At 52.9% G+C, this 27,500-nt stretch overlaps 1 protein-coding gene across 3 annotated transcripts in view; it reads right to left on the bottom strand.

Moving 5' to 3' along the window:
* The window catches only part of LOC125447845 (MAP/microtubule affinity-regulating kinase 4), a 114,778-nt gene that overhangs the window by 31,404 nt on the left and 55,874 nt on the right, over positions 1-27,500 (bottom strand). For all 3 annotated transcript variants that reach the window (XM_059640941.1, XM_048522622.2, XM_048522623.2), the window contains exons 4-12: positions 24,654-24,702; positions 22,517-22,582; positions 17,026-17,096; positions 14,535-14,591; positions 7,370-7,606; positions 5,063-5,182; positions 4,272-4,371; positions 2,822-2,934; positions 1,127-1,286 (exon numbers count right to left, since the gene is read on the bottom strand). In XM_059640941.1, the coding sequence (XP_059496924.1) occupies positions 1,127-1,286; positions 2,822-2,934; positions 4,272-4,371; positions 5,063-5,182; positions 7,370-7,606; positions 14,535-14,591; positions 17,026-17,096; positions 22,517-22,582; positions 24,654-24,702 (973 nt within the window). The remainder of the gene's footprint in view (positions 1-1,126; positions 1,287-2,821; positions 2,935-4,271; positions 4,372-5,062; positions 5,183-7,369; positions 7,607-14,534; positions 14,592-17,025; positions 17,097-22,516; positions 22,583-24,653; positions 24,703-27,500) is intronic.

Below are 27,500 nucleotides of genomic sequence, written 5' to 3'. Positions count from 1 at the left end.
CCCCGTCCCTAGTTGCCCCCTTGAGAAGGTGGGGGTGAGCTGCCTCCTTGAACCGCTGCAGTCCATGTGCTGTGGGTTGACCCACAATGTCTCCTTAGGGAGGGATTCTGGGATTCTGACCCAGCGACAGGGAAGGAACGGCGATATATTTCCAAGTCAGGATGGTGAGGGGCTCGGATGGGAACGTGCAGTGGAGTGGTGTTCCTGTGTATCTGCTGCCCTTGTCCGTCTGGATAGAAGTGATCATGGGTTTGGAAGGTGCTGCCTGAGGATCTTTGGCGAATTTCTGCAGGGCACCTTGTAGATGGTACACACTGCTGCGACTGAGCATCGGTGGCAGAGGGAGTGGGATGTTTGTGGATGTGGTACCAATCAAGTGTGGGCTGCTTTGTCCTGGAAGGTGTTGAGCTTCTTGAGTGTTGTTGGAGCTGCCCCCATCCAGGGCAAGTGGGGAGTATCCCATCACACTCCTGACTTGTGCCTTGTGAACAAACCACACACCAGGAACTCCGAGGGTGACAGAAAACCCCACTAACATTCCCCAGCGCGGTACTGAGAGGGCACCGCACAGTCAGAAGATCCGAAACAGATGCGAAAGCTGAGACTCAGTACACCCCACACCCCCCCCCCCCCCCCGATCTTGGAAGGAGGGAAAGTGAGTGAGAGGGCTCTCATTTTTCCATAATAAACACGGATGAACTGGCCATCAACGACACCCTCCTCTATCAAAGAGCTTCCTACGAGCCGATTGGCTGCTGTGACGGAGGGAGTGGGAACTTCAAAGAGTGTTATCATTGGCCGCCACAAGCTGCGGCCCCAAGAGGTGCTACAGAAATGCAGGCCTTTTGCTTCACATCCTGAACAGCCATATCCTCTGACACCGCCCGGCCTCAAAGGCGATCCCATTCCGTTTCCCATGGCGATGGGGAAAACAGCCTACCCCCTCCATCCCACTGCCCTGCCTCTGAGAGGCGGGAAGGCACCTGGGGGATGCCCGTACATTGAAGGTTCTATCTGAATGAAGTTTGAAGAAGAGTTTTGGTTTGTGGGGGGCGGGGGTGAGTGGGCAGCGGTTTCGCTCCGGCAGTCGCTCGGCGGGAACCGTTGCCAATGGCGCGGTACTCACTGAAGTCGCTGTGTCGGCGCTGCCGGTGATAGGTGGACGAACTGCGTTGGCTCCTGCTGTGCGTCGAGGTCTGGCTCACAGTGCTGGTGTTCAGCTCATTGCTAGGCCGCACCTTGGCCAACGAGAGGCTGCTGCCTGAATGGGAGTCACTGCCATCCATCTGGGTTGGGGGGAGAAAAAGAGGCAGAATGACAGTCCAAGGTTCCCATGAGCGGGTGGCCATCTTGGATCACTCTCCCACAAATAGCAAGGGGGTGGGGGAGGGCGGTGAATTCTCCTCAGAATGCCTCCCCATGGGGCGACCCCGGCAATTAGTTCCAAAAAACGACCCCTCGAGGGCCACCGCCAACTCAAAAAGAGGAATACCCTCATGGTTGCTTAGGGAAGGGATCTCAGGAAGGCCAGAGGTCACGGGTTCAAAGTGCACCACGCAGTTACATTGATAAATTGGGAGCCCTGAAGATCAGGCTGTTTGACAGCTTACAAGAGAGAAGCTTCCGGATTGTTGGGGGGGCAGGGGGGGACCCAATTTGATCACCAGGGAGAGGGTCTGTTATGTATTTTGTAACTGGTCTGGCCAACCAATGACCCCAGACCCATGGATCACTGGATCCTAAAGGAGGGACACCTTGATGGATCTCCCAGCAGCGATCAGACATAACCAATTTGTTGATGGTGTCACTAGCTAGGCCAACATCTGTTGCCCTTTCCTAGTTGCCCTGGAAGAGGGGGTGGGATGGGCAATAAGTGTTTTCCACCTTTTATATTGTCGCAATGCTTTGAGCTCAAAAGGTGCTCGCAGTCAAGTCATGCACATGACAATCCTGTAGCTTTTAACACGTTATTTTTCTCCCGTTTTGTCTTGGAGTGAGCAGAGGTGCTGAGCTGTTCGTCTGGGGTAATCTAAACATCTTGGGAGGCCTTGGGTTTCTGTTTAACAGCCTGAATGGGTGTGGCCAGCTCTCTCAGATCAGGATCTCTGGGATAACAAAGTGTCCTCCAGCTCCAGGCTTTGTTATCCCTGACTCCAGCATCTGCAGTTCTTGCTATTTCGCAGGATTTCAGGAGCATCTGAACAGAGTTGGAGCTTCAGTGAATGTCTCCTAGCTGCTTCTCTCCCTGAATTCTCTCTTGATGCTTTTTCCTCCTGGATTGGAGAACTGCATGTGAGGATCTGTGCCTGAATTTTCCTTTATGGCAAGGGGTGTGTTTACGGAGTGTCACAACATTGGAACAGTTAATTAGCCATAGGTACCACATCTATTATTTGGTAAAGTTTTCCAATGAAGTTGTTATTCTAAATTCCACTTTCTACGGTATTTAAATAACTTTTGTTTTGCTTAACATCGAGTTAATCGAACAGACATTTTACGTTTGCCTTTAAAGTAGGAAAATATTAGGGTCTAGACTACCCCCTTAAAATATTTTGAGGGGGTTGGTGGGTGCCTGGTCCGGTCCATGTCATGTATCGCCCTGAGGTGAGATTCTGACCGTGGATTTGCTGACTGTTTATCTGCACCTCACTCTTCACACCGTCTCGATTTACTGTTTCCATGCTGATGTCCTGGCCCCAAATTAACGCTCGTCTAGGCTGGAATCGAATGCCGAAGGGTGTGAGAGGATCGCGACCCCCTCCAACCCAGCCCCCACCTCCCCACGGCAGCGTTAAGCAGCGTTCCGACTTTTTGTCCTTACCTCACTCTTGTTCCTGCCTAACAGGAGGTAAGTACCAGTGACATCGTTGTACACGTGCCTCGTCAGAGCCTCTTTGATCTCTTCCCTCGTGTATCCCATTCCGATCATCACTTCTACAGGAACAAACGGGAAGAGTTAGAAAGGCACGGCACGTCCCTGGGGCACACCCTGGTTGTTAACTTCACCTGAGCACGGTCCAGGAGATTTCATCAATAACCTTGCGTCCACATCCCACCTCCACCCCCAACTCTCCTGTCGTTAATCCACGTGCTCCTATCCTCCGCCAACCAATGACAGAACAGATCCAGTTTTAGGCTTCGGGCCTATCTCTTGTCGCCGGTTTTATTTGTAATACGAGGCAGGATCTGTGCAAAGACATTCCGTCAGACCTCGATCCCAAGCTTTCACATCGAATTTAGAGAGCAGAGCTCAAGCCATTTTGGGGAAGGTCCACGCGGCCTCCCTCTTAGCCCTCTTAGCATGCCCTTCTGTTGCTTTTTCCTCTCTCGGGCTTGTCCAGTCCAACCTGTCAACGGATTCTAATTGATTGGCCTCAGTGGCCGTCTTGTGGCAGTGTCCCCGCCTCTGAGAGCAAGGATTCAAGTTGGAGTCCAACTTCAGGATTCAACGGTTGCTACAAAATGACTTAAGACATAGGAGCAGAAATGAGGCCATTCGGACCATTGAGTCTGCTCCGCCATTCAATCATGGCTGATAAGCTCCTCAGCCCCATTCTCCCGCTTTCTCCCTGAGACCCTTGTCAACTTTTATACTCAACGCCCCCAACCAATGGACCAAGCATGCCATATGTCTTTTTTTAAAACCACCCTAGCCACCCATGTTGCCACTTTCAGGGAGCTATGGGCTGGCACTCCAAGTCCCCTGCTCCAAGGTCTCTCTGCTCCTCCAATTTTAGCCCCATGAGCAACTGCTGATCTTAAATATAGGAGGCCGTTCCTTCAGCTGCCTGGGCCCCAAGCTCAGGGATTCCCTCCCTAAACTACCATCCAGAAGGACAAGGGGCAGCCCCTGAGAGTTCCCTTCCGAGCCCCTCACCGTCCCGACTTGGAAATATATCGCTGTTCCTTCAGTATCGCTGGGTCAAGATCCTGGAATTCCCTCCCCATTGGCACTGTTAGTGGGAGGGAGGTTGACATTGAGGCTTCTCAATAGGACAGGCAATAAGTCTGGCCAGCCAGGCCGCAATCTCCAGGAGTAGATGAACAGAAACCTCGGATTGGTTTGGCCATTGAGTACTGCCCCCTCAAGTACCCATCTGCCCACCTGGGAGGGTCCTGTGCTGCCTGTGGGTACGAGGACCTCCTTCCCTTCAACCCTGGAGAGGATTGGAGATGTTGGCCACCAACATGAGTTAGCTAATCATCAAATTGAAGGGTTTAACCATGAGGGTGAGAAAGATGGCCGACAGCGAACGTGTTTACGACCTCACCTATGCGTTTGTTGTCCCCCAGGTCCTGCTCTGGTTCCACGTAAGGTCGAAGTTCCTCACCGTCACACCCAACATTTATCCACTTGTCCTTCATGATTTGCTGTAGGCAGACGATGTTGAGTTAATATCGACCCATTGACATTGACCCAAAATGCATTAGCTGACTGATGGCCAACCACAAACTGCATTGGTATACTGAGATAGCAAGGTGTGGAGCTGGATGAACGCAGCAGGCCAAGCAGCATCAGAGGAGCAGGAAAGTTGACATTTAGGGTGTGGACCCTTCTTCAGAAAATAAAGATCCTTTTCTGGAGAAGGGTCTAGACCCAAAACATCAGGCTTCCTGCTCCTCTGATGTTGCTTGGCCTGCTGCGTTCATCCAGCTCCACACCTTGTTATCTCAGATTCTCCAGCATCAGCAGTTCCTACTGTCTCTGCATTGGTATACTGCCTTTAAAGCAATGAAAAACAACACGATTACACCTCCTCACGCCATCACACCCCACCACGTCCCCTCCCAGCTTCTCAAGGGGCAACTAGGGGCAGGCGATAAATGCTGAGACCAGCCAGCGATGCCCACATCCCACGAGCGAAGAAAAACAAACACTGTTTACTGAGTTTGACAAGGATCTTGATAAACCGACGTTTTCCCAGCCACCACCGGTTCTGTGGACTGGTCACCAGACCTGAAATGTTAACTCGCTTTTTTGTCACAGACACTGCCAGACCTGCTGAGCTTTTCCAGCAACTTCATTGTTGACAAGGATCTCCTCCGACTAAAGCAAGCTTACCTCCAGAGTTCCTCGCTTGGCTGGGTTGAGGACCAGGAAGCGTTTCAGGATGTTTTCACAGTCTGTCGACATGTAAAAGGGCACACGGTATTTCCCCCTCAAGACTCGTTCCCTCAGCTCCTGCAGATACAACAACATTTCTCACACACTCAGGAGATGCCACTGGGTTGGATAGGCCAGGACGTTATAGGTACACAATCTGCACCATGCCTCGCCTTGGCCAAGTACTCGACCCAAAGAGTTTTCAACGAGCGTGGCCTCTTTTTTAGGGAGAAAGTGAAGTGGGGAGGTTTTTCGGGGAAGGAATTCCAGAACTTGGGGCCCAGGATCTGCAGGCATGGCTTCCAATAGCAGAGCGAGGGCAGATACACAGGAGGGCAGGTGACCCAGAGGTGAACATAGAGATCTCAGAGGGTGGTGCGGTTAGCGGGGAGGGTGGTGGGGTTAGAGGAGAGTGCAGAGAGACGGGGGTGGGGGAAGGGAAGATAATGGAAGAGTTGGAAAAGAGGAGAGTTTCAAAGTCAATGTGACAATGTCACAGAGACCGCCCCCCCTCCCGTCCCGTGCACAGTGACCCTTCACCCAGGGCACAGTGACCTCAACCCTCACCTGCCCCTGGCACAGCTAACCTTACCCTCACAGGGAGCTCTACGACCAACCACCCCCCAACCCCAACCACGGACACAGCGACCGCCTCCAAACACCCCAGGCACTGGGGCCGCTATCCCCATAGAGGGAACAGTAACCCCTCCCTCTAAGTGTACACCGCCACCCCTCCCCCAGTGACCCCCACCCCAGCCCCCCAACACCAGGCACAGTGACTCCTCCCCCCCAACCTGGGCACAGTGACCCATCCCCCCATCGTCCTGGGCACAGTGACCCATCCCCCCATCGTCCAGGGCACAGTGACCCCTCCCCCCATCCTGGGCACAGTGACCCATCCCCCCATCGTCCTGGGCACAGTGACCCCTCCCCCTATCCTGGGCACAGTGACCCATCCCCCCATCGTCCAGGGCACAGTGACCCCTCCCCCCATCCTGGGCACAGTGACCCATCCCCCCATCGTCCAGGGCACTGTGACCCCTCCCCCTATCCTGGGCACAGTGACCCATCCCCCCATCGTCCAGGGCACAGTGACCCCTCCCCCCATCCTGGGCACAGTGACCCATCCCCCCATCGTCCAGGGCACAGTGACCCCTCCCCCATCACTCTGGGCACTGCGACCCCTCCCCTCCTCCCCCAACCTGGGCTCACATTCCCCTCGGAAGAGCGAGTCCTCCCCCCGACCCCAGGCGCTGCAATCTCACCCTCACACCGGCATGCCCCCTCCACCCCGACACAGCAGCCTGCTGACAGGCCCTAACATGGAAGGCCCTAACATTGACCGTCATCTCGCTGTAGCCTGTAACTAGCCAACAAGGCCCAGTGCATTGCATGTCGATGACAAACAGGAGTGGGGTGGGGGTGGAATATCTCAGGAAAACCAGAGCTAAAGCCAAAGCCTGGGTCAGTCATGAGTCCTCTGATGGGCCAAATGTTCTCGAATGGCTAACCCAGGGAGACATGAAATCACATCCCACCAAAAATCAATCCCTTCACCCAACACGTTGACAAAATCAACCAACAGTAATGCATACTCGATTATTTAAATCGGTCCAGGACAGCACGACTGTTGGCAATGAACTGAGGGAGCGAACACTGGAAATATCCAGCAGATTGAGCAGCACGTGTAGGGAGAAGAGGTGTTTGAGGGGGCTTGGGGGGGCAGTGAGTGGTGCGGGGGTGGGGAAGGAAAACATCACGTTTTCATTCTTTATTTTATTCATTCATGGGATGTGGGTGTCTCTCTCCAATCCAGCATTTATTGCCCATCCCTAATTGCCCCAGAGGGCAGTTCAGAGTCAACCACATTGCTGTGTGGGCCTGGAGTCACGTGTAGGCCCAGACCAGGTAAGGATGGCAGTTTCCTTCCCTAAAGGGCATGAGTGAACCAGATGGGTTTTAACGATAATTGACAATGGATTCACAGTCATCGTGAGACTCTTAATCCAACTGAAACGTTTTACTGAACACCGATTCTTCTGCTGTGGTGGGATTCGAACCCGAGTGCACGGATCATTACCGGGGTCTCTACGTTAACAATCCAGCCACGACACCACTCAGCCATCACCTCCCCCTATGCCCCAGTGGATAGGGAGTGATTAAAGACAGGAATGTGAAAGCGATGGGAAGGAAGGACTGAAAACGGAATGGAGAGTTAGGAAAACTGTCCCACAGCCTGACCCAGGGGGAATACCGGTGTCTCACCTTCAGATTCTGGCCATCGAAGGGCAGCGAACCACTGACCAGTGTGTACAGGATGACCCCAAGACTCCAGATGTCCACCTCGGGCCCGTCGTACTTCTTGCCCTGGAAGAGTTCGGGCGCAGCGTACGGGGGGCTCCCACAGAAAGTGTCCAACTTGTTCCCGAACTGGAACTCGTTGCTGAAGCCGAAATCAGCGATTTTTATGTTGCAGTCACCATCCAATAGGAGGTTCTCCGCCTGAAGGAGCGGACGAGATAGACAGTGTGAGAGGATGAGAGAGAGTGTGAGATGGTGTGAGAGAGAGAGAGAGTGAGGCATGTGACACAGTGTGTGTGAGAGTGAGAGAGAGAGAGAGTGAGTGAGTGAGACGTGAGAGAGAGAGACAGGCAGCGAGAGAGAGACAGACAGACAGAGACAGAATGACAGAGTCAGTGTGTGTGAGGGAGAGGGGGAGAGAGAGAGAGAGAGCAAGTGAGGCATAGGAAGAATGAGAGAGACGGACAGAGAGAGCGAGACAGGCAGAGAGAGAGAGACAAGGACAGAAACAGAGTGAGAAAGTCAGAAAGCGTCTGTGAGGGAGGGGGGAGGGGGGAGAGAGAGAGAGAGAGACAGAGACACAGAGAGAGAGAGAGAGAGAGAGAGAGAGAGAGAGAGAGAGAGAGAGAGAGACAGAGAGAGAGAGAGAGAGAGACAGAGAGAGAGTAGGAAGAGTAGGGCTGATCAGGGATAGCATAGGGAACTTGTGTGTGGAGTCTGAGGAGGTAGGGGAAGCCCTAAATGAGTTTTTTGCTTCTGTCTTTACGAAAGAAACGAACTTTGTAGTGAATGAAACCTTTGAAGAGCAGGTGTGCATGCTGGAATGGATAGAGATAGAGGAAGCTGCTGTGCTGAAAATTTTGTCAAACATTAAGATTGACAAGTCGCCAGGCCCGGATCAGATTTGTCCTCGGCTGCTTTGGGAAGCGAGAAATGCAATTGCTTCGCCACTTGTGAGGATCTTTGCATCCTCGCTCTCCACTGGAGTCGTACCGGACTGGAGAGAGGCAAATGTAATTCCTCTCTTCAAGAAAGGAAATAGAGAAATCCCCGGCAATTACAGACCAGTAAGTCTCACGTCTGTCGTCTGCAAGGTGTTAGAAAGGATTCTGAGGGATAGGATTTATGACCATCTGGAAGAGCATGGCTTGATCAAATACAGTCAACACGGCTTTGTGAGGGGTAGGTTATGCCTCACAAACCTTAGAGTTTTTTGAGGATGTGACTAGAAAAGTTGATGAGGGTCAAGCTGTGGATGTAGTGTATATGGACTTCAGTAAGGCATTTGATAAGATTCCCCATGGTAGGCTCATTCAGAAGGTCAGGAGCAATGGGATACAGGTGAACTTAGCTGTCTGGATACAGAATTGGCTGGCCAACAGAAGACAGCGAGTGGTAGTAGAAGGAAAATATTCTGACTGGAAGTCAGTGGTGAGTGGGGTTCCACAGGGCTCTGTCCTTGGGCCTCTACTGTTTGTAATTTTTATTAATGACTTGGATCAGGGGATTGAAGGATGGATCAGCAAGTTTGCAGACGACACAAAGGTCGGAGGTGTCGTTGACAGTATAAAGGGCTGTTGTAGGCTGCAGCGGGACATTGACAGGATGCAGAGATGGGCTGAGAGGTGGCAGATGGAGTTCAACCTGGATAAATGCGAGGTGATGCATTTTGGAAGGTCGAATTTGAAAGCTGAGTACAGGATCAAAGATATGATTCTTGGCAGTGTGGAGGAACAGAGGGATCTTGGTGTGCAGATACATAGATCCCTTAAAATGGCCACCCAAGTGGACAGGGTTGTTAAGAAAGCATATGGTGTTTTGGCGTTCATTAACAGGGGGATTGAGTTTAAGAGTCGTGAGATCTTGTTGCAGCTCTATAAAACTTTGGTTAGACCGCACTTGGAATACAGCGTCCAGTTCTGGTTGCCCTATTATAGGAAAGTTGTGGATGCTTTGGAGAGGGTCCAGAGGAGGTTTACTAGGATGCTGCCTGGACTGGAGGGCTTATCTTATGAAGAGAGGTTGGCTGAGCTTGGACTCTTTTCATTGGAGAAAAGGAGGAGGAGAGGGGACCTAATTGAGGTATACAAGATAATGAGAGGCATAGATAGAGTTGATAGCCAGAGACTATTTCCCAGGGCAGAAATGGCTAGCACGAGGGGTCATAGTTTTAAGCTGGTTGGAGGAAAGTATAGAGGGGATGTTTCAGGCGGGTTCTTTACACAGAGAGTTGTGAGAGCATGGAATGCGTTGCCAGCAGCAATTGTGGAAGCAAGGCCATTGGGGTCATTTAAGAGACTGCTGGACATGCATATGGTCACAGAAATTTGAGGGTGCATACATGAGGATCAATGGTCGGCACAACATCGTGGGCTGAAGGGCCTGTTCTGTGCTGTACTGTTCTATGTTCTATGAGACAGAGACAGAAAGAGAGGGACAGAGAGAGAGGGACAGAGAGAGAGGGGCATAGGAAGAATGAGAGAGGAATAGAGAGGGATAGAAAGAGCAAGAGAGAGAGACAGAGCAATAGAAAGAGGGATTCTAACTTCTAAGTTTGCAGCCCAAAATACTTCCCCATTGGAATTGTTCTTAAAACCCAGAACAGGGATCAGTGCAATTTATTGGAAGAGGACATACCGGGACATGGGTTCAAACAGCACTGTGGTAGGTTGGGCAATTTCATTCCTGTTCATGGACAAAATTTGGATTTTTTGAATAAAAAGTGTTCCTATCAGAAGGGTGGCTGAGAGACTACTGGACTGGCCTAACATCCCAATCCCAATCCCAAACCCAAACGGCATTCCTTCTAATTTACCCTTCGGCTGGGTCTGAGAGGGGTCTGTGCTGCAGCGTTTTCTGAAACCAAAGCCGAAGCTTCATTTGGCGAATGGGCAGTGTCAGAGCGACTGTGCCCAAGCTTCAGCAGGAACTAACTTTCAGCTAATGATCAACCCCCACCCTCCTGCAAATTCCTCTCTGAGCCACTCCCCCCATCCCGACTTGGAAATACATCGCCGTTCTTTCAGTGTCGCTGGGGCAAAATCCTGGGAAATCAGACCCCCTAAGGGGGCATTGTTGGGTGGTAGTGTTAGAAGGGGTTGACGTTGAGGTTCACCACTGCCTTCTCAAGGGGCAGTTGGGGATGGGTAGTACATGCTGACCCCAGTAAGTATTGCCCACATCCAACAAATATAGAATCCTTGCAGCGTGGGAAAAGGCCATTCAGCCCACTGAGTCCACACCAACTGTCCAAAGGCATCCCACACAGTTCCACTCCCTCCACCCTACCCTGTAACCCTGCATTCCCCACGGCTAATCCACCCTAGCCCGCACATCCCTGCCCATTACAGGGCAATTTAGCACGGCCAATCCACCCTAACCTGCACATCCCTGGGCACTATGGGTAATTTAGCACGGCCAATCCACCCTAACCTGCACATCCCTGGGCACTATGGGTAATTTAGCACGGCCAATCCACCCTAACCTGCACATCCCTGGGCACTATGGGTAATTTAGCCCGGCCAATCCACCCTAACCTGCACATCCCTGGGCACTATGGGTAATTTAGCACGGCCAATCCACCCTAACCTGCACATCCCTGGGCACTATGGGTAATTTAGCATGGCCAATCCACCCTAACCTGCACATCCCTGGGCACTATGGGTAATTTAGCACGGCCAATCCACCCTAACCTGCACATCCCTGGGCACTATGGGTAATTTAGCACGGCCAATCCACCCTAACCTGCACATCCCTGGGCACTCTGGGTAATTTAGCACGGCCAATCCACCCTAACCTGCACATCCCTGGGCACTATGGGTAATTTAGCACGGCCAATCCACCCTAACCTGCTCATCCTTGGGCACTATGGGTAATTTAGCGTGGCCGATCCACCCTAGCCTGCTCATCCCTGGGCACTATGGGTAATTTAGCACGGCCAATCCACCCTAACCTGCATATCCCTGGGCACTATGGGTAATTTAGCATGGCCAATCCACCCTAACTTGCACATCCCTGGGCACTATGGGTAATTTAGCATGGCCAATCCACCCTAACCTGCACATCCCTGGGCACTATGGGTAATTTAGCATGGCCAATCCACCCTAACCTGCACATCCCTGGGCACTATGGGTAATTTAGCATGGCCAATCCACCCTAACCTGCACATCCCTGGGCACTATAGGTAATTTCCTGTGGCCAATCCACCCTAACCCACACATCTTGAGTTTAGAAGGATGAGAGGGGATCTGATTGAGGCTTATAAGATTATTAAAGGATTAGACACTCTGGAGACAGGACGGATGTTTCCGCTGATGGGTGAGTCCAGAACCAGAGGACACAGTTTAAAAATAAGCGGTAGGCCATTTAGAACAGAGTTGAGGAAAAACCTCTTCACCAGAGAGTGGTGGATATATGGAATGGTCTGCCCCAGAAGGCAGTGGAGGCCAAGTCTCTGGATACTTTCAAGAAAGAGATAGATAGAGCTCTTAAAGGTAGTGGAATCAAGGGTTATGGGGATAAGGCAGGAACAGGATACTGACTGTGGACGATCAGCCATGATCATAATGAATGGTGGTGCTGGCTTGAAGGGCTAAAAGGCCTACTCCAGCACCTATTGTCTATTGTCTATTATCCCTGCCCACTACGGGCAATTTCCTGTGGCCAATCCACCCTAACCTGCACATTTTTGGGCTGTGGGAGGGAACCGGAGCACCCGGGAGGGAACCCACGCAGACACGGGGAGAACGTGCAAACCCTGGGATCGAGCCCGGGTCCCTGGCGCTGTGAGGCAGCAGTACTGGCCACAAAGATAACAGGTTAAATACAAAAGGCACCTGCCACCTTTACCTGGTCTGGCCTACATGTGACTCCAGATCCACAGCAATGGAGTTAACTGCCCTGTCAAAGAACCCAGCAAGCCCATCAGTTCCAGGGCAATTAGGGATGGGCAACAAAGGCTGGCTTTCTCAGCGACATCCTACATCCCATGACAGAACAACAACAAAAGACCCAGTAGACCAACAACAACTTGTATTTGTGTAGCAGCTTTCACAGCTCGAGGCACTGTGCTGCATACAGGCATTTGAAGACAGGTGACCAAGTGCTCAGTTGGAGAGATAGGTCTCAAGGAGTGTCTTATGGGGGAAGGAGGTGGGGGGGGCACGCGCGAGAGAGAGGGGGAGAGAGATAGAGAGAGAGAGATAGAGATAGAGAGAGATAGAGATAGAGATAGAGATAGAGATAGGTCTCAAGGAGTGTCTTATGGGGGAAGGAGGTGGGGGGGGTCACGCGTGAGAGAGAGGGGGAGAGAGAGAGATAGAGAGAGATAGAGATAGAGATAGAGATAGAGATAGAGATAGAGATAGGTCTCAAGGAGTGTCTTATGGGGGAAGGAGGTGGGGGGGTCACGCGTGAGAGAGAGGGGGAGAGAGAGAGATAGAGAGAGATAGAGATAGAGAGAGATAGAGATAGAGATAGAGATAGAGATAGAGATAGAGATAGAGATAGAGATAGAGATAGAGATAGAGATAGGTCTCAAGGAGTGTCTTATGGGGGAAGGAGGTGGGGGGGTCACGCGTGAGAGAGAGGGGGAGAGAGATAGATAGAGAGAGATAGAGATACAGATAGAGATAGAGATAGAGATAGAGATAGAGATAGAGATAGCGATAGAGAGAGAGATAGAGAGAGAGACAGAGAGAGAGATAGAGGAGAGAGATAGAGGAGAGAGAGAGACAGACAGACAGACAAAGAGAGAGAGAGACAGAGAGACGGAGAAGATTAGGGAAGCAATGTCAGAGCTGTTTTTGGAAGGGCTAAGCTAGTGTGCAAATGGGCAGGGAGTGGGGTGTTGGCCTGTTGGCATCCACGCCCTGGGCAGAGGCATGGCTTTTGTTGATAACGCTCTACCTTTGGGTTCGCAAGGCCTTTGGGTTCAAGACCCCACCCCAAGAGGCTTCATACCCACGTCTGGGCTGGTTCTCCCTGGCAGCAGTGAGGGGGTGCTACACTGACGAGTGGAATTATTCTCTCCAGATTTCACCTGTCAATTGGAAACAGATCACCCTGTGAATATCCTGCTGGCGTTTGTGGGATCTTGCTGTGTGCAAAATGGCTGCCGCAGTTTCGACACCACGCCAGCAGCTAAACCTCCGAAGCATTCCACAGGATGTAATGCAGTCTGTCCTGGGGCACCCCCACATTGAAGTGACGGTGAGGAAGACCCAACGACGCCTCTTCCTCGTCAGGCGGCAAAGGAAATTCAACGTGTCCTTGAGGACCCTCACCCACTTTTACAGATGCCCTGCTGAAACCATTCTGTCTGGGTGCGTTATGGCTCAGAACAGCAACTGCTTTTCCCAGGACTGTCAGAAACTACAGAAATAGATGGTAGGAACTGCAGATGCTGGAGAATCTGAGATAACAAGGTGTGGAGCTGGATGAACACAGCGGGCCAAGCAGTATCAGAGGAGCAGGAAGACTGACGTTTCAGGTCTAGACCCTTCTTCAGAAATCTAGGCCCGAAACATCAGCCTTCCTGCTCCTCTGAAGCTGCCTGCCCTGCTGTGTTCATCCAGCTCCACACCTCGTTATCTCAGAAACTACAGAAAGTTGTTTGCCCAGCCCATCACAATCCAGCCTCCTGTCCCTGGACTCCATCTACACTTCTCACTGCCTCCGGTTCATCAAAGATCCCCTCTTGCCCCGGTAATGCTGTGTTCCAACCTGTTCTGTCAGACATCAACATAAACATAGACGCCAACAGATATAAGAACAGCTTATTCCCCGCTGTTTGTCAGGCTGCTGAATTGAACCTCTCAAATTTCAAACGTAATGTCGATCTGACACTGTGCACCTCCTGCACAGCTGTAACCTTGTGGAGCTCGCTCTGTCTGAACGCCCCGTCGTGTGTATGTCCGTGTTAGCCCATGCTGCTCGCCAAACAAGACTTTTCACTGTACTTAGGCGCATGCGACAACAATAAATCAAATCAACAATGTTCCGTTATGTTCCAAGGCCAAACTGCGCTCTCGGCCCTGGGTAAGGGAGAGGTGTTAAAGGAACACTCAACACCCAGTGAGACGGCAGCTCATGGCACGCCATGACGTTGGACTGGCACTTCCAGACTCACCTTTAGATCCCGGTGGACAATGTTCCTCTGGTGACAGTACTGCACAGCAGACACAATCTGAAAGAAAGTTACACAGCCATCAGTCCATAGCCCGCTGGATTAAACCCCTCGTCAGTGTAAAGACCCTCACTCCGAACTGGAAAGCCCTGCAGCGTGAGATTCTTAACACCATGCTCACCAGCCCAGTTCATGTGCAAGGTACTTCGTTAGTGGGGGCACAGTTGGCAGGACGACTCATTTGTGATGCCCACCCCAGTTATAATCTCCTCTACCCTCTCCCTTCAGGCAGAAGGCACAAAAGCTTAAGCAAACGGTCTAACAGATTCAAGAACAGCTTCTTCCCCGCTGTTGTTAGGGTTCTGAATGGACCTCTCAAATTTTAAATTTAATGTTGATCTCACTCGGTGTGCACCTACTCTGCATCTGTAACATTGTGTTCCTCGCTTTGTTCTATTGCGCTATGGTCTATCTGCACTGTATGCAAAACAAAACTTTTCACTCTAACTAGGTGCATGGGTTCAGATCCCAGCACAGGAGTTTGGAATCAGAATCTCTATATATAGTGTGGAAGCAGGCCATTCAGTCCATCAAGTCCACACTGACCCTCTGAAGGGCATCCCACCCAGACTCATCTCCCACCTACCATACCCTGCAGCCTTGCATTCCCCATGGATAACCCATCCAGCCCCCACATCCCTGGGCACTATGGGTAATTTAGCACGGCCAATCCACCCTAACCTGCACATCCCTGGGCACTATGGGTAATTTAGCACGGCCAATCCACCCTAACCTGCACATCCCTGGGCACTATGGGTAATTTAGCACGGCCAATCCACCCTAACCTGCACATCCCTGGGCACTATGGGTAATTTAGCACGGCCAATCCACCCTAACCTGCACATCCCTGGGCACTATGGGTAATTTAGCACGGCCAATCCACCCTAACCTGCACATCCCTGGGCACTATGGGTAATTTAGCACGGCCAATCCACCCTAACCTGCACATCCCTGGGCACTATGGGTAATATAGCACGGCCAATCCACCCTAACCTGCACATCTTTGGGACTGTGGGAGGGAACCGGAGCACCCGGAGGAAACCCACACAGACACGGGGAGAACGTACAAGCTCCACACAGACAGTCACCCAAAGGTGGGATCGAACCCGGGTCCCTGGTGCAGTGAGCCACCATGTTGCCCAAAATTCGTATAATTTGAATTCAATTCAAAAATCTGGAGTAGAAAGTCTCATTGATGGTGACTGTGAAACTATTAATTGTTGTAAAAACCCCATCATGTTCACCCCCACTTCCAGGTCACTCACCATCCTGATTTGGGAACTATATCGCCGTTCCTTCAGCGTTGTTGGGTCAAAATCCTGGAATTCCCTCCCTAAGGGACATTGTGGGTCAAGCCACAGCGCATGGACTGCAGTGGTTCAAAATGGCAGCTCACCATCACCTTCTTGAGGGGGCAACTAGGGACGGAACAAATAATGCTGGGCCCAGGCAGCGACGTTCCCAATGAGTGGATAACAAAATTCCTTTAGGGAAGGAAATCCTTAATGGACTGGCTTACATGTGACTCCAGACCCACAGCCAAGTGGTGGCTTTGGGGTTTAAATGGTTAGGTGCTTGTTTTTGACTGCACAGGCACGATGGGCTGAAGGGTATTTTTCTGTGCTGTAGATCTCAATGCCTCTCGATTGCCCTCTGAAATGGCTGAGCAGGTGACTCAATTCGGGGGCAACAAAGACTAGCCTTGCCCCAGCGACAACGCCATAGCACGAAGGAATCAGGAGAATACGTCACGTTCTGTCCCAAATTGTTGGGTTATGGGCCTAGGTCCCTGGCATCGACCCCACAGCCAGGGCTGTTCTTCGGCAAAATGTTCACAGATCTCACAAGACAAACTGTTTAATTTATTTAAATCCTCGACGAGTGGGAGGAAGAGAACGAGCGCAAAAGGAAGGGAATGAGAGCGAATGGAAGAAAGAAGAGAAAAGGAGAGCAAGAGAGAGAAAAGGAGAAAGGAGGAGGAGAGGGAAGAAAGGAGGAGGAGAGGGAAGAAAGGAAAAAGGACATAATGAGAGAGTTGGAGAAAGAGAAAGATTAAGATGAATGAGAGAGAGCGAGCGCAAAAGAAAGGGAAAGAGAAAGAAAGAAGAGAATGAGAGATAGAGAAAGGGGGAGAGAAAAGAAAAAGGAGATGAATCAAAGGGAGTGGGAAGAGAGAGATAAAGACAGAAAATGTAGGGTGAAGGGGCAACGAGAGAGCATGAGAAAGACATGAAGAGAGATTCGGGGATAGAAAGATGGAGGAGCAGAGTGGACAATGAGGGATGAGCAGGTGAAGGAGAGGACGAAGACAGCAGAGAGACAGAGAGACAGCTCCAGGTAAAGAGGCGTTCTGGAGGACGTGATAAAAATACGGAAAAAAAGAAAAGCTGATATCAAAAGGGAGACACAACGTTTCTGGAAGAAAAGGCCATACCTGGCGGAATTTGGCTCTGGCCTCCTTCTCCTTCATCCTCCCATGTGACACGAGGTAGTCAAATACTTCACCTGAAGGGATTGAAACAGGAGGTTAATGTCCTGCCCACGGCCCGGGCCGACTTACCATCTCTCCCAGACCCACCCAGTATATCAACTGAGAAATACCCCTGCGCGTGGGGAACTGCCCGAAAGCCCGGGCCCGCGCGCGGGGAACCGCCTGAAAGCCCAGGCCCGCACTCCAGGAACCGCCGGAAAGCCCGGGCCTGCGTTCCGTTAACTCGGGGAAACTCTTGCATTCACCTTGCCTCACTTTATAGGGCCCAAAAATCATACAGGCCCCTAGATTTTATTCAGGCTCCTGGGAGCCAGAGTTGATTCCAGTCAAGACCAGAGTCAGTGGCCACCCTGGAAGGATCCCATCTGAACTGGCAATGTGCCGTACCAATTGGCAAACCATTTCAGGATGAGCCCTGCCTGCCCTGAGCTGAGTCGGGGGGGTTGGAAGGGGGTGCTGGGGGGGGTTCCTGGGCGATGCCTGCAAGAGGAAACAAACCAATTCTCTGGACATCTCCTGGCCATTGGTCCACAGGTGATGGAGACCATAACGTTCCGCCAATGTGTGTGGGGCCATAGGGCACCATAAGGATGGTCATGCCAGGCACCCGGTGGCGTGGATTGGAGAGCGGAGAATCAGCATGCCACGGTAGATGGCCATTTGTCCCATCGGCTCTGTGCTATCCTTCTGTAGATTAAATCAGTCTAACCTCTTGGAATGCAGTCAGTTCATATCCAGTAGGGAAGTCACAACAATTGGGAGAGATGTTGTTATCATGGTAATGTCAAGGGGTTGTTAATCCAGAGAACCCAGGATAATAACCTGGGGACATGGGTGCAAATCCTCCCCAATTGGTACGTGTACACAGGAGCCAGGACAACCATCATCGATTGTTATGAAAACCCATTGGGTTTACTCGTGGCCTTTGAGGGAAGGAAATCTGCCAGCTTTACCTGGTGTGGCCTACACATGACTCCAGGCCCACAGCAATGTCCTCCGAAATGGTCAGGTTGCTGGCCACATCCCATGAATAAATAAGGGCAGGGGGATCGTTGGAAGCGGGGGGGGGGGGGGTGCGGGGTGGGGGAAGAGGGCAGAAACGTGAATTGCAAGGTACCTGATTCTCCAATGGTCACAGAGGGAACACTCCACACCCCCCCACCACCCCCAACCCACCACTGACTGGCACAAGCCTGTGCAGTAAAAGCTGATGGTCTGTGATGGGGCTTGGAATGCGCTGCGCCTAAAAGTGGTGTGAGGCACTTGGCGGCCATATTAATTGGCCACTTTAGGTCCTCAGCAAGCTCAGAGACACCCCACCCCCCACCCCCACGCCACTCTGCGCACCCACCCCACCTCAGAATGAGAGGCAGGTGGAGGGATGGATAGTAGAGGTGGTAAGCCACGTGAGCCCTGACCCCACCCCACCCTACTCTCCCCCACAACCACCATCCGAGCAGCTGAGCCTTAAACTCTGACCTCCATTTCTGGGCCTATTGTAGATTAGCCAATAGGTCATTGGCTGATGGTTACGATTCGCCAACAATTCCCTTCTTTACCATCTCGTGTGAATAGTGAGAGGAGTAGAACATGAGCTGGTTGGGTACGACAATTCTCGTATCCCAATGAGAAATCGGTGCGGGGGTCATTGAGTGTTTACAGAATGGGTTAAGACACAGCCGGACTTGAACCGATATTAAGTCACTGAGTAACTCGGTTCTTTGAAACACAGTTTCTCATTCGACTAATGAATGTTGAGGCGCTAAGCTCTTCAATCACATCGCCCAATCGATGTGACTGTCCCTGGTCGATCCAACACGCGGATCCAGCCCGCATGTCGTTTTAGGCCCTGTCTCCAAGGCAACAAGACCCAGGCTGCGGCCTAGCAGGGCCAGCCAATGGGTGGAAGGTATGGAGCGATGAGGTGGGAGGGGAGGGAGGAGATCAACTGGACTTGATGGTTTGAAATTCACCTGCGGTATCCCAGGACTTACTCATCCTCTGCTTCCACCCCCTCCCTCATATGTTTTTCTCCCGTGCTTCCACCCACCCTGGGCTTGGCACCCAAACAAGATGGATTCCCTCCCTCTCTCTCTTATCTTTTTCTCTCCTTTCTCTGCAGGCTTCTACTCCTGGCTCCTCATGACACCTCAATCAAGTACATTCTCATGGATGAGCTTCACAAAGTGTCATGTTGGCAGGAGGAAGGCACTAGATTTGAGCCACAACTTGGGTCCGGTGAGGTGGCTACTGGGTTCTCCCAGTAAAAAGGGGCAGAGGCCTAAAATATTGACCACCATCGAATCACAGAATCCCTACAGAGTGGAAGCAGACCATTCAACCCATCAAGTCCACACCAACCCTCCACAGAGCATCCTACCGAAACCCACCCCATTCCTGTAACCCTGCATCTCCCATGGCTAACCCACGTAGCCTGCACCTCCCTGGGCAATTTCCCAGGGCCAATCCACCCTAACCTGCACATCTTTGGACTGTGGGAGGAACCCGGAGCACCCGGAGGAAACCCATGCAGACACGGGGAGAATGTGCAAACTCCACACAGACAGGCAGCCCGAGGGTGGAATCGAACCCGGGTCCCTGGCGCTGTCAGGCAGCAGTGAGTCACCATGCCTCTCTTCTTGAGCAGGAGGTCGATATGGTTCTCAGGGCTCAAGGGATCAGTGGGCGTGGGGAGGAAGCAGGAATAATGTGTTAAGTTGGATGATTGCCCCATGATTGCGTGGAGCGCAGGGAAGGTGGCAGCCTGGTGGTATAATCGCTGGCCTGTTAATGCAGATAGTTCACTGGGGACCTGGGTTCGAATCCTGCCAAGTTCAATTAAAAAAAAACAAATCTGGAATGAAGACTGTAATGATGATGATTGGGGGAATCCCATCTGGTTCACTGATATCCTTCAGGGAAGGAAATCTGCCTCCCTTATCCGGTCTGGGCCTACATATGATTCCAAACCCACTCCAATGTGGTTGACTCTAAACCATTAGCGATCGGTAATAAATGCGAGCCTTCCCAGCCAGGCCTTCGTCCCACGTTGAGCCGAACGACCCACTCGTACTTTCCCCTCATTCCTGCGCGAGGGTGGAGTGGGCAGAAGGCCCCCGGCTGTGAGCCCGAGCCAAAGAGACAAGCCATGCTGCCAAACGTGGGGCGTGCCAACCGCGGGCATGACATTCCTATTCCAGCTGGCTGCACTGGAAGCAGGCAGCCAGATGGCAGCTCCAATTGGCGGACAACGTCTCTCTACCCCTCCACCCCCCCAGGATCCCGGTCACTGATGTTGCTGGCAGGCTCGCATCGCTGTTTTTGAGTCGCAACGACCAATCACAGAATCCCCACAGTGTGGACTGACTCCACACCGGCCCTCCTATGCAGACCCAAGCCGCCATCTTCTCCCATGACCAATCCACCCTAACCTGCCCATCCCTGGGCACTATGGGGACAATTTAGCATGGCCGATCCGCCCTAGCCTGCACATCTTTGGACTGTGGGAGGAAACTGGAGCACCCGGGAGGAAACCCACGCAGACACCGGGAGAATGTGCAAACTCCACACAGACAGTCACCCGAGGGTGGAATCGATCCCGGGTCCCTGGCGCCAGTGCTAACCTCTGAGCCATCGTGCCTGTCAGTGTCCACCTTATACAGCCCTGAATATTCCCAAGGCTAAGGGGCAATCGGAAGAGGATGATTGCTGCCCTACTGTTGAAAATTTCGGCCTAAACTCCTTTTGGAGCTATGCCAAATGCCCCAAAGGAGGACCAAGGGAGTGCCGCATTGTTGACGGTGCGGACTTTCGGGTGAAAGGTCAAACTGAATCCTGCTGAATGTGTTGTCCAATCGCCCGGATCGCCTCTGTAACAATCAAGATTAATCTTGCCGATACCTCAACATTCGTCACCGGGGAGAGAAAAACAAAATTGGAACGCGACATGAACAACATGTGAAAGAGAAACAAACTCACTCCCTCATCAAAAACTTCCATGTAGTACGTTAACGAGATGTTGGCCAATTCTGGGAGGGTGAAGATTTGAACAACCCAATCACGTAGCGAGGAGACAGTGTTGGCAACTGAAGGGTCACCACAAAATGGTGGACGTGTCTGCTGGCCAATGGTGAGAGGGGTCAGGGGGTGGGGTGATCAGGATTCAGGAATGAGAGGCCCCAACTCCAACAGCACCTCCCAGCAACAGGAAGGGAGATCTAACGGAGGTATTGACGGGGATTTGACAAAGTAGCGGACATGGCAAGGATGTTTCCTCACGTGGGGTCAATGCAGAGAAAGAGGTCATCGCTTTGGCCTGAGGAGCCGATGGATTTAAAACAAAGATGAGCAGAAATTACTTCTCTCAGAGGGTTGTGAATCCGTGGCTTTCATTATCCCAGAGTATAGTGGACGATGGGACATTAAAAATCTCTCTACCCTCCTTATTCAGTCAGTAATGGGTTGGAGGTCACGGGGAGCAGGCAGTAAAGTGCAGTTGAGGCTGAGACGAGATAAGCCACAATTTGTTGAACAGTGGAACACGCTTGAGGGGCTGAATGGCCTACTCCTGCTCCCAATTACAGTCTTAGAGACGCACAGCACAGAAACAGACCCTTCAGTCCAACACATCCATGCCGACCCAATATCCTAAATTAATCCAGTCCCATTTCCCAGCATTTGGACCATATCCCTCTAAACCCTTCCTATCCATGTCCCCATCCAGATGCCTTTTAAATGCTGTAACTGTACCAGCCTCCACCACTTCCTCTGGCAGCTCATTCCATACACGCACCACCCTCTGTGTGAAATAGGTCCCCTTTAAATCTTTCCCCTCCCACCTTAAACCTATGCCCCTCTAGTTTTGGACTCCCCCACCCTGGGGAAAAGACCTCGGCTATTCACCCTATCCATGCCCCTAATGATTTTATAATCCTCTATAAGGTCACCCCTCAGCTTCTGTTGCTCCAGGGAACATAGCCCCAGGCTATTCAGCCTCTCCCTGTAGCTCAAACCCTCCAACCCTGACAACATCCTCGTAAATCTTTTCTGAGCCCTTTCAACATCCCTCCTATAGCAGGGAGACCAGAACTGAACGCAGTTTTCCAAAGGTGTCCTCACCGATGTCCTGTACAGCTGCAACACGGCTTCCCAACTCTGACACTCAGAGCACTGACCAATAAAGGCAAGTGCATCAAACACCTTCATCTCCACTCTGTCTACCTGTGACTCTGCTTTCAAGGAGCTAGGAATCTGAACTCCAAGGTCTCTTTATTCAGCAACACTGCCCCGGGCCTTGGCGTTAAGTGTAAATCCTGGCCTGACGTTCTAATAGCCCATGACGCGACAGGGGGCAGATATAACCAATCCTAAGCTTTTATTTCCCTTCAATCTGCCCTTTTCTCAAGCGCAAGATTAAACACAGCTGACGGCTTACCTCCACTTGCATATTCCATGATCAAGTAGAGGGTTTTCTCTGTCTCTATCACCTCGAATAACTTCACTACCGAAAGAAAACAATTATTTGTGAAAATGAAAATCAGTTATCCAGCAACAGACCAGACAGATTCACTCCCGTTCACGACCGTTTCACCTATGTTACGGCCGGCGGCCCCACAGAATTGCAGGAAATAGGAAACGTAACTGCGGTAATATCACTGGGATTGTAGGACCAAGGCCCAGACTACCGCCCTGGGCCGAGGGGGACAAGGCCCAGACTACCGCCCTGGGCCGAGGGGGACAAGGCCCAGACTACCGCCCTGGGCCGAGGGGGACAAGGCCCAGACTACCGCCCTGGGCCGAGGGGGACAAGGCCCAGACTACCGCCCTGGGCCGAGGGGGACAAGGCCCAGACTACCGCCCTGGGCCGAGGGGGACAAGGCCCAGACTACCGCCCTGGGCCGAGGGGGACAAGGCCCAGACTACCGCCCTGGGCCGAGGGGGACAAGGCCCAGACTACCGCCCTGGGCCGAGGGGGACAAGGCCCAGACTACCGCCCTGGGCCGAGGGGGACAAGGCCCAGACTACCGCCCTGGGCCGAGGGGTACAAGGCCCAGACTACCGCCCTGGGCCGAGGGGGACAAGGCCCAGACTACCGCCCTGGGCCGAGGGGGACAAGGCCCAGACTACCGCCCTGGGCCGAGGGGGACAAGGCCCAGACTACCGCCCTGGGCCGAGGGGGACAAGGCCCAGACTACCGCCCTGGGCCGAGGGGGACAAGGCCCAGACTACCGCCCTGGGCCGAGGGGGACAAGGCCCAGACTACCGCCCTGGGCCGAGGGGGACAAGGCCCAGACTACCTCCCTGGGCCGAGGGGGACAAGGCCCAGACTACCGCCCTGGGCCGAGGGGGACAAGGCCCAGACTACCGCCCTGGGCCGAGGGGGACAAGGCCCAGACTACCGCCCTGGGCCGAGGGGGACAAGGCCCAGACTACCGCCCTGGGCCGAGGGGGACAAGGCCCAGATTACCGCCCTGGGCCGAGGGGGACAAGGCCCAGACTACCGCCCTGGGCCGAGGGGGACAAGGCCCAGATTACCGCCCTGGGCCGAGGGGGACAAGGCCCAGATTACCGCCCTGGGCCGAGGGGGACAAGGCCCAGACTACCTCCCTGGGCCAAGGGGGACAAGGCCCAGATTACCGCCCTGGGCCAAGGGGGACAAGGCCCAGATTACCGCCCTGGGCCAAGGGGGACAAGGCCCAGACTACCGCCCTGGGCCAAGGGGGACAAGGCCCAGACTACCTCCCTGGGCGAGGGGGACAAGGCCCAGACTACCGCCCTGGGCCAAGGGGGACAAATCCCAACCAGGCCGAGAATACAATTTGAACTCCATTAATCAAAACAGGAATCGAGGGCCCTTGCAGCACAGTGGTAGCGTCCCTACCTCTGAGGTAGGAGACATAGGCTCAAGTCCCACCTGCTCCAGAGGGTGTGTGCCAACATCTCTGAAAAGGATGATGGGAAAAGACACAAAATTGGAACTGAGGGCCGCCAAGTGATCCCTGGTTGTTATGAAAACCCTGTCACAAATTGGATGTCCTTTCCCCAGTTTAGCCTCCCTTCTCAATGAGGAAAGGTCAACATTTAGGTCAGGTGACGGTTTCATGGCGCCCCAGGATTAATGTTTCTGGGGCATGGGTTCCAATCCTACAGTGGCAGACGGAGACATCTGAATTCCCTAAGTCCGGAATCAGAAGGCTTTTGTTCATTCTTGCTTATCTTTTACTTTGGGAGAGGAAATTTTTCCGCCCTTACCCGCTTCTGTCTTATCCAAGACTCCAGAGCGACAGCCAACTGCTCTCTGAGATAGCCGAGCATCCCAAATGTTTCAAGGGGCAATTACGGATTGTAGGTAAATCCTGGCCTTTCCCCTCATCAACATTATAAACAGGACTCTGCTCTCTTCTTCATCCCAGTTACCCCTATCCCACACACATACTACCTCCTTTCTGCATCCCCAGGGCGTTACAGAGGAACTGGGGGAAGCCATTCGGCCCCACCTATCCTGACCCCCATTCAACCAGGTCCTAACCCTTTCCCAGCCCCGGCCCCAAACGCAGCGTGGGCCAACTCACCGATATTCGGGTGGTTCAAACACTTCATTATGCGCACCTCCCTGAAAAGCTGGAAAAGAGAGGGAGAAACACAAAAAGCAGTGAGAACGTTCACCAACGGCACGCGCGGCACGAGGGGAGGGAACGGAACAGAAGGGCCCGTCAGGAGGCAGCCGAGTCAGTCAGAAGACGGTGCCAACTGGGACTCTCAACCCACCACATGGCTGTTTGCCTCCGAGCTTTCTGGAACATTCCGTTGCCATGGTGACCTCAGGAGCTTGCATCCTCTCCATCAGAATGAGGGAGCTGACGCCAACCAGGCCTTACCACTACAACAACAACAACGGCTAGCCAAATGAAATTCCCCAAGGTGCGTCATAGAAAGCAAGGCTAGGCCATTTGGCCCTTCAGTCCTGTTCTTCCTTTCAATGTGATCATCCAACTCAATCTTGGAGCTGGAGAATTTGTACCCAGGCACCCTGTACCTAAGGCTGCGCTTTAAATGGCGAGACTAAAACTAATCCACCTCCTTCCTCATCCCCCACCCCACTCCTTCCCTCATCCCCCACTTCCTCAACTCCCCCCCCCCCAACCCTCATCACTCCCCCCTTCTTCAACCTCCCCACTCCTTCCTCATCCAGGTCCCCATCTCCTTCTTCAACCCTTCCATCCTTAACCCCCCCCCCAGACTCCTTGCTCATCCCCCACCCCATCCTTCCTCAACTAGCCCCCCCACTCCGCCCTCATTCCCCCTCCCCCATTCCGCCCTCAAGTCAAGACGAACGAGAGGTTCACTCAAAGCATTAGGTGTTAAGAAACTTTCTAAAGTGGGTTAGGGGTGAGTGGGGGACGACAGCAAGAACGAGGCACAGGGGTTTAGGGATCAAACTCCGGGCAATGGGGCCTTGTTATGGTCACCAACAGCAACACGATTAAAATGGGGGAATGTACAAGAGGGCAAAATGAAAATCAGAGATATAGAATAAAAACCGAAAGGACTGCAGATGCTGTAAATCAAGAACAAGAGCAGAAGTTGCTGGATAAGCTCAGCAGGTCTGGCAGCGTCTGTGGGAGAGAAATCAGCCGACGTTTTGGGTCTGGTGACCCTCCCTCAGAACCGCTAACTCTGATTTCTCTCCACAGGTGCTGCCAGACCTGCCGAGCTTTTCCAGCAACTTCGTTTCTGTTATAAACACAGCATAAATCCGACGGTGCAGCCCAGAGGCCATGTGGCCCATCGGGAGAATGATAGAGAATGGGTTAGGCACAGCAATGGCCTCAGGGTCAGAGAAAGGAGAATGTGGGAACCAATGAGGAGCGCATAGATCAGAGATTGTTGGGTCCTCGAACGCAAACCCTATTCAAGGAGAAGGAGGGGCGTAAGAGAACGGGGAGAAAAGAAAGAGCAGGAGCAGAAGGGAACGAGGGAAGGAGAGAGGCAAGGGGGAACGGAAGGGGAGGATGGGGATAAAAGAAGACAATGAAGGGGTGAAGAGGGGAAACGAGGGAGGACGGGGGGGTGAGGGAGGACGGGGGGGGTGAGGGAGGACGGGGGGGTGAGGGAGGACGGGGGGGGTGAGGGAGGACGGGGGGGGGTGAGGGAGGACGGGGGGGGGTGAGGGAGGACGGGGGGGTGAGGGAGGACAGGGGGGTGAGGGAGGACGGGGGGTGGTGAGGGAGGACGGGGGTTGAGGGAGGACGGGGCGGGGTGAGGGAGGACGGGGTGGAAAAACGAGGGAGGATGGGGCGGTGAGGAAGGACGGGGGGGGGGTCGGGGGAAACAAGGGGGGTGGGCCAAACGAGGAAGGGCAGGGGGGGTGAGGAAGGATGGGGGGGTGAGGAAGGATGGGGGGGTGAGGAAGGATGGGGGGGTGAGGAAAACGAGGAAGGAAGGGGCTGAGGAAGGGAGGGTGAGGAAGGGGGGGTGAGGAAGGGCGGGGGGGTGAGGAAGGACGGGGGGGTGGAAAACAAGGGAGGACAGGGGGGTGAGGAAGGACGGGGGGGGTCGGGGGAAACGAGGGGGGTGGGCCAAACGAGGAAGGACGGGGGGGGTGAGGAAGGACGGGGGGGGTGAGGAAGGATGGGGGGGTGAGGAAGGATGGGGGGGGTGAGGAAGGACGGGGGGGTGGAAAACGAGTGAGGACGGGGGGGGGGTGGGGGAAATGAGGAAGGGAGAGAAGCGGGGGTATGAAGGGAAGGTGGGAAAGGAGGGCCGGCAGCGAGAGGGGAGCAGGGAAGGGCAGAAGGGAATACTGTCGGGTTATAGGCCAGTGGATGATGTTCTTGTCTCAGGATGTTAAGGGTTCAAGCCCACTCCACAGGCAGCTGTGAAGCGGAATTCTGTCGGCACCGCCCCAGGATGATCCTAAACGGATAGATTAACTCCCCAATCCCACACACAGTCCTCGGAGCTTCAGACAGCAACAAGTACTAGATAGGTATCATCCTGAAGGAGTGCCTCACTGCCAGAGGTGCCTTCATCTCCACGGGACGTTAACTGAAGGCCCGGCACATCCTCAGAGTGTGGCCGGTATTTCAGAGAACAGTCAGAAAGCTGTAGAGCGTCCTCATCAAGATCCATCAGTCAGCCCACATCCCAAAAAAAACACGCACCAGACACTCACTCATTTGTGGATCATCCTGTGCGCATATTCGCTGTCACATTTTCCTACATTATAACAGGAGCCACAGCTTAGAAATCATTATTGATGCCTTAGGTATATAAACGGTGCTATATCAATGCAAGTCTTTTTTTTAACTGGGCAGTGTTTTATAGATTAAAAATAAAGCTATTTTCTGTGGATCGACTTCTGTTTCCTGGGGGAACATCATTCTCCCTTCATATTCCCAGGCCATCACTTCCCCACC

Source organism: Stegostoma tigrinum, chromosome 39 (genome assembly GCF_030684315.1).
Source record: "Stegostoma tigrinum isolate sSteTig4 chromosome 39, sSteTig4.hap1, whole genome shotgun sequence".
NCBI classification, from domain to species: Eukaryota; Metazoa; Chordata; class Chondrichthyes; order Orectolobiformes; family Stegostomatidae; genus Stegostoma; species Stegostoma tigrinum.
This window is presented reverse-complemented; position numbering and strand designations above follow the sequence as displayed.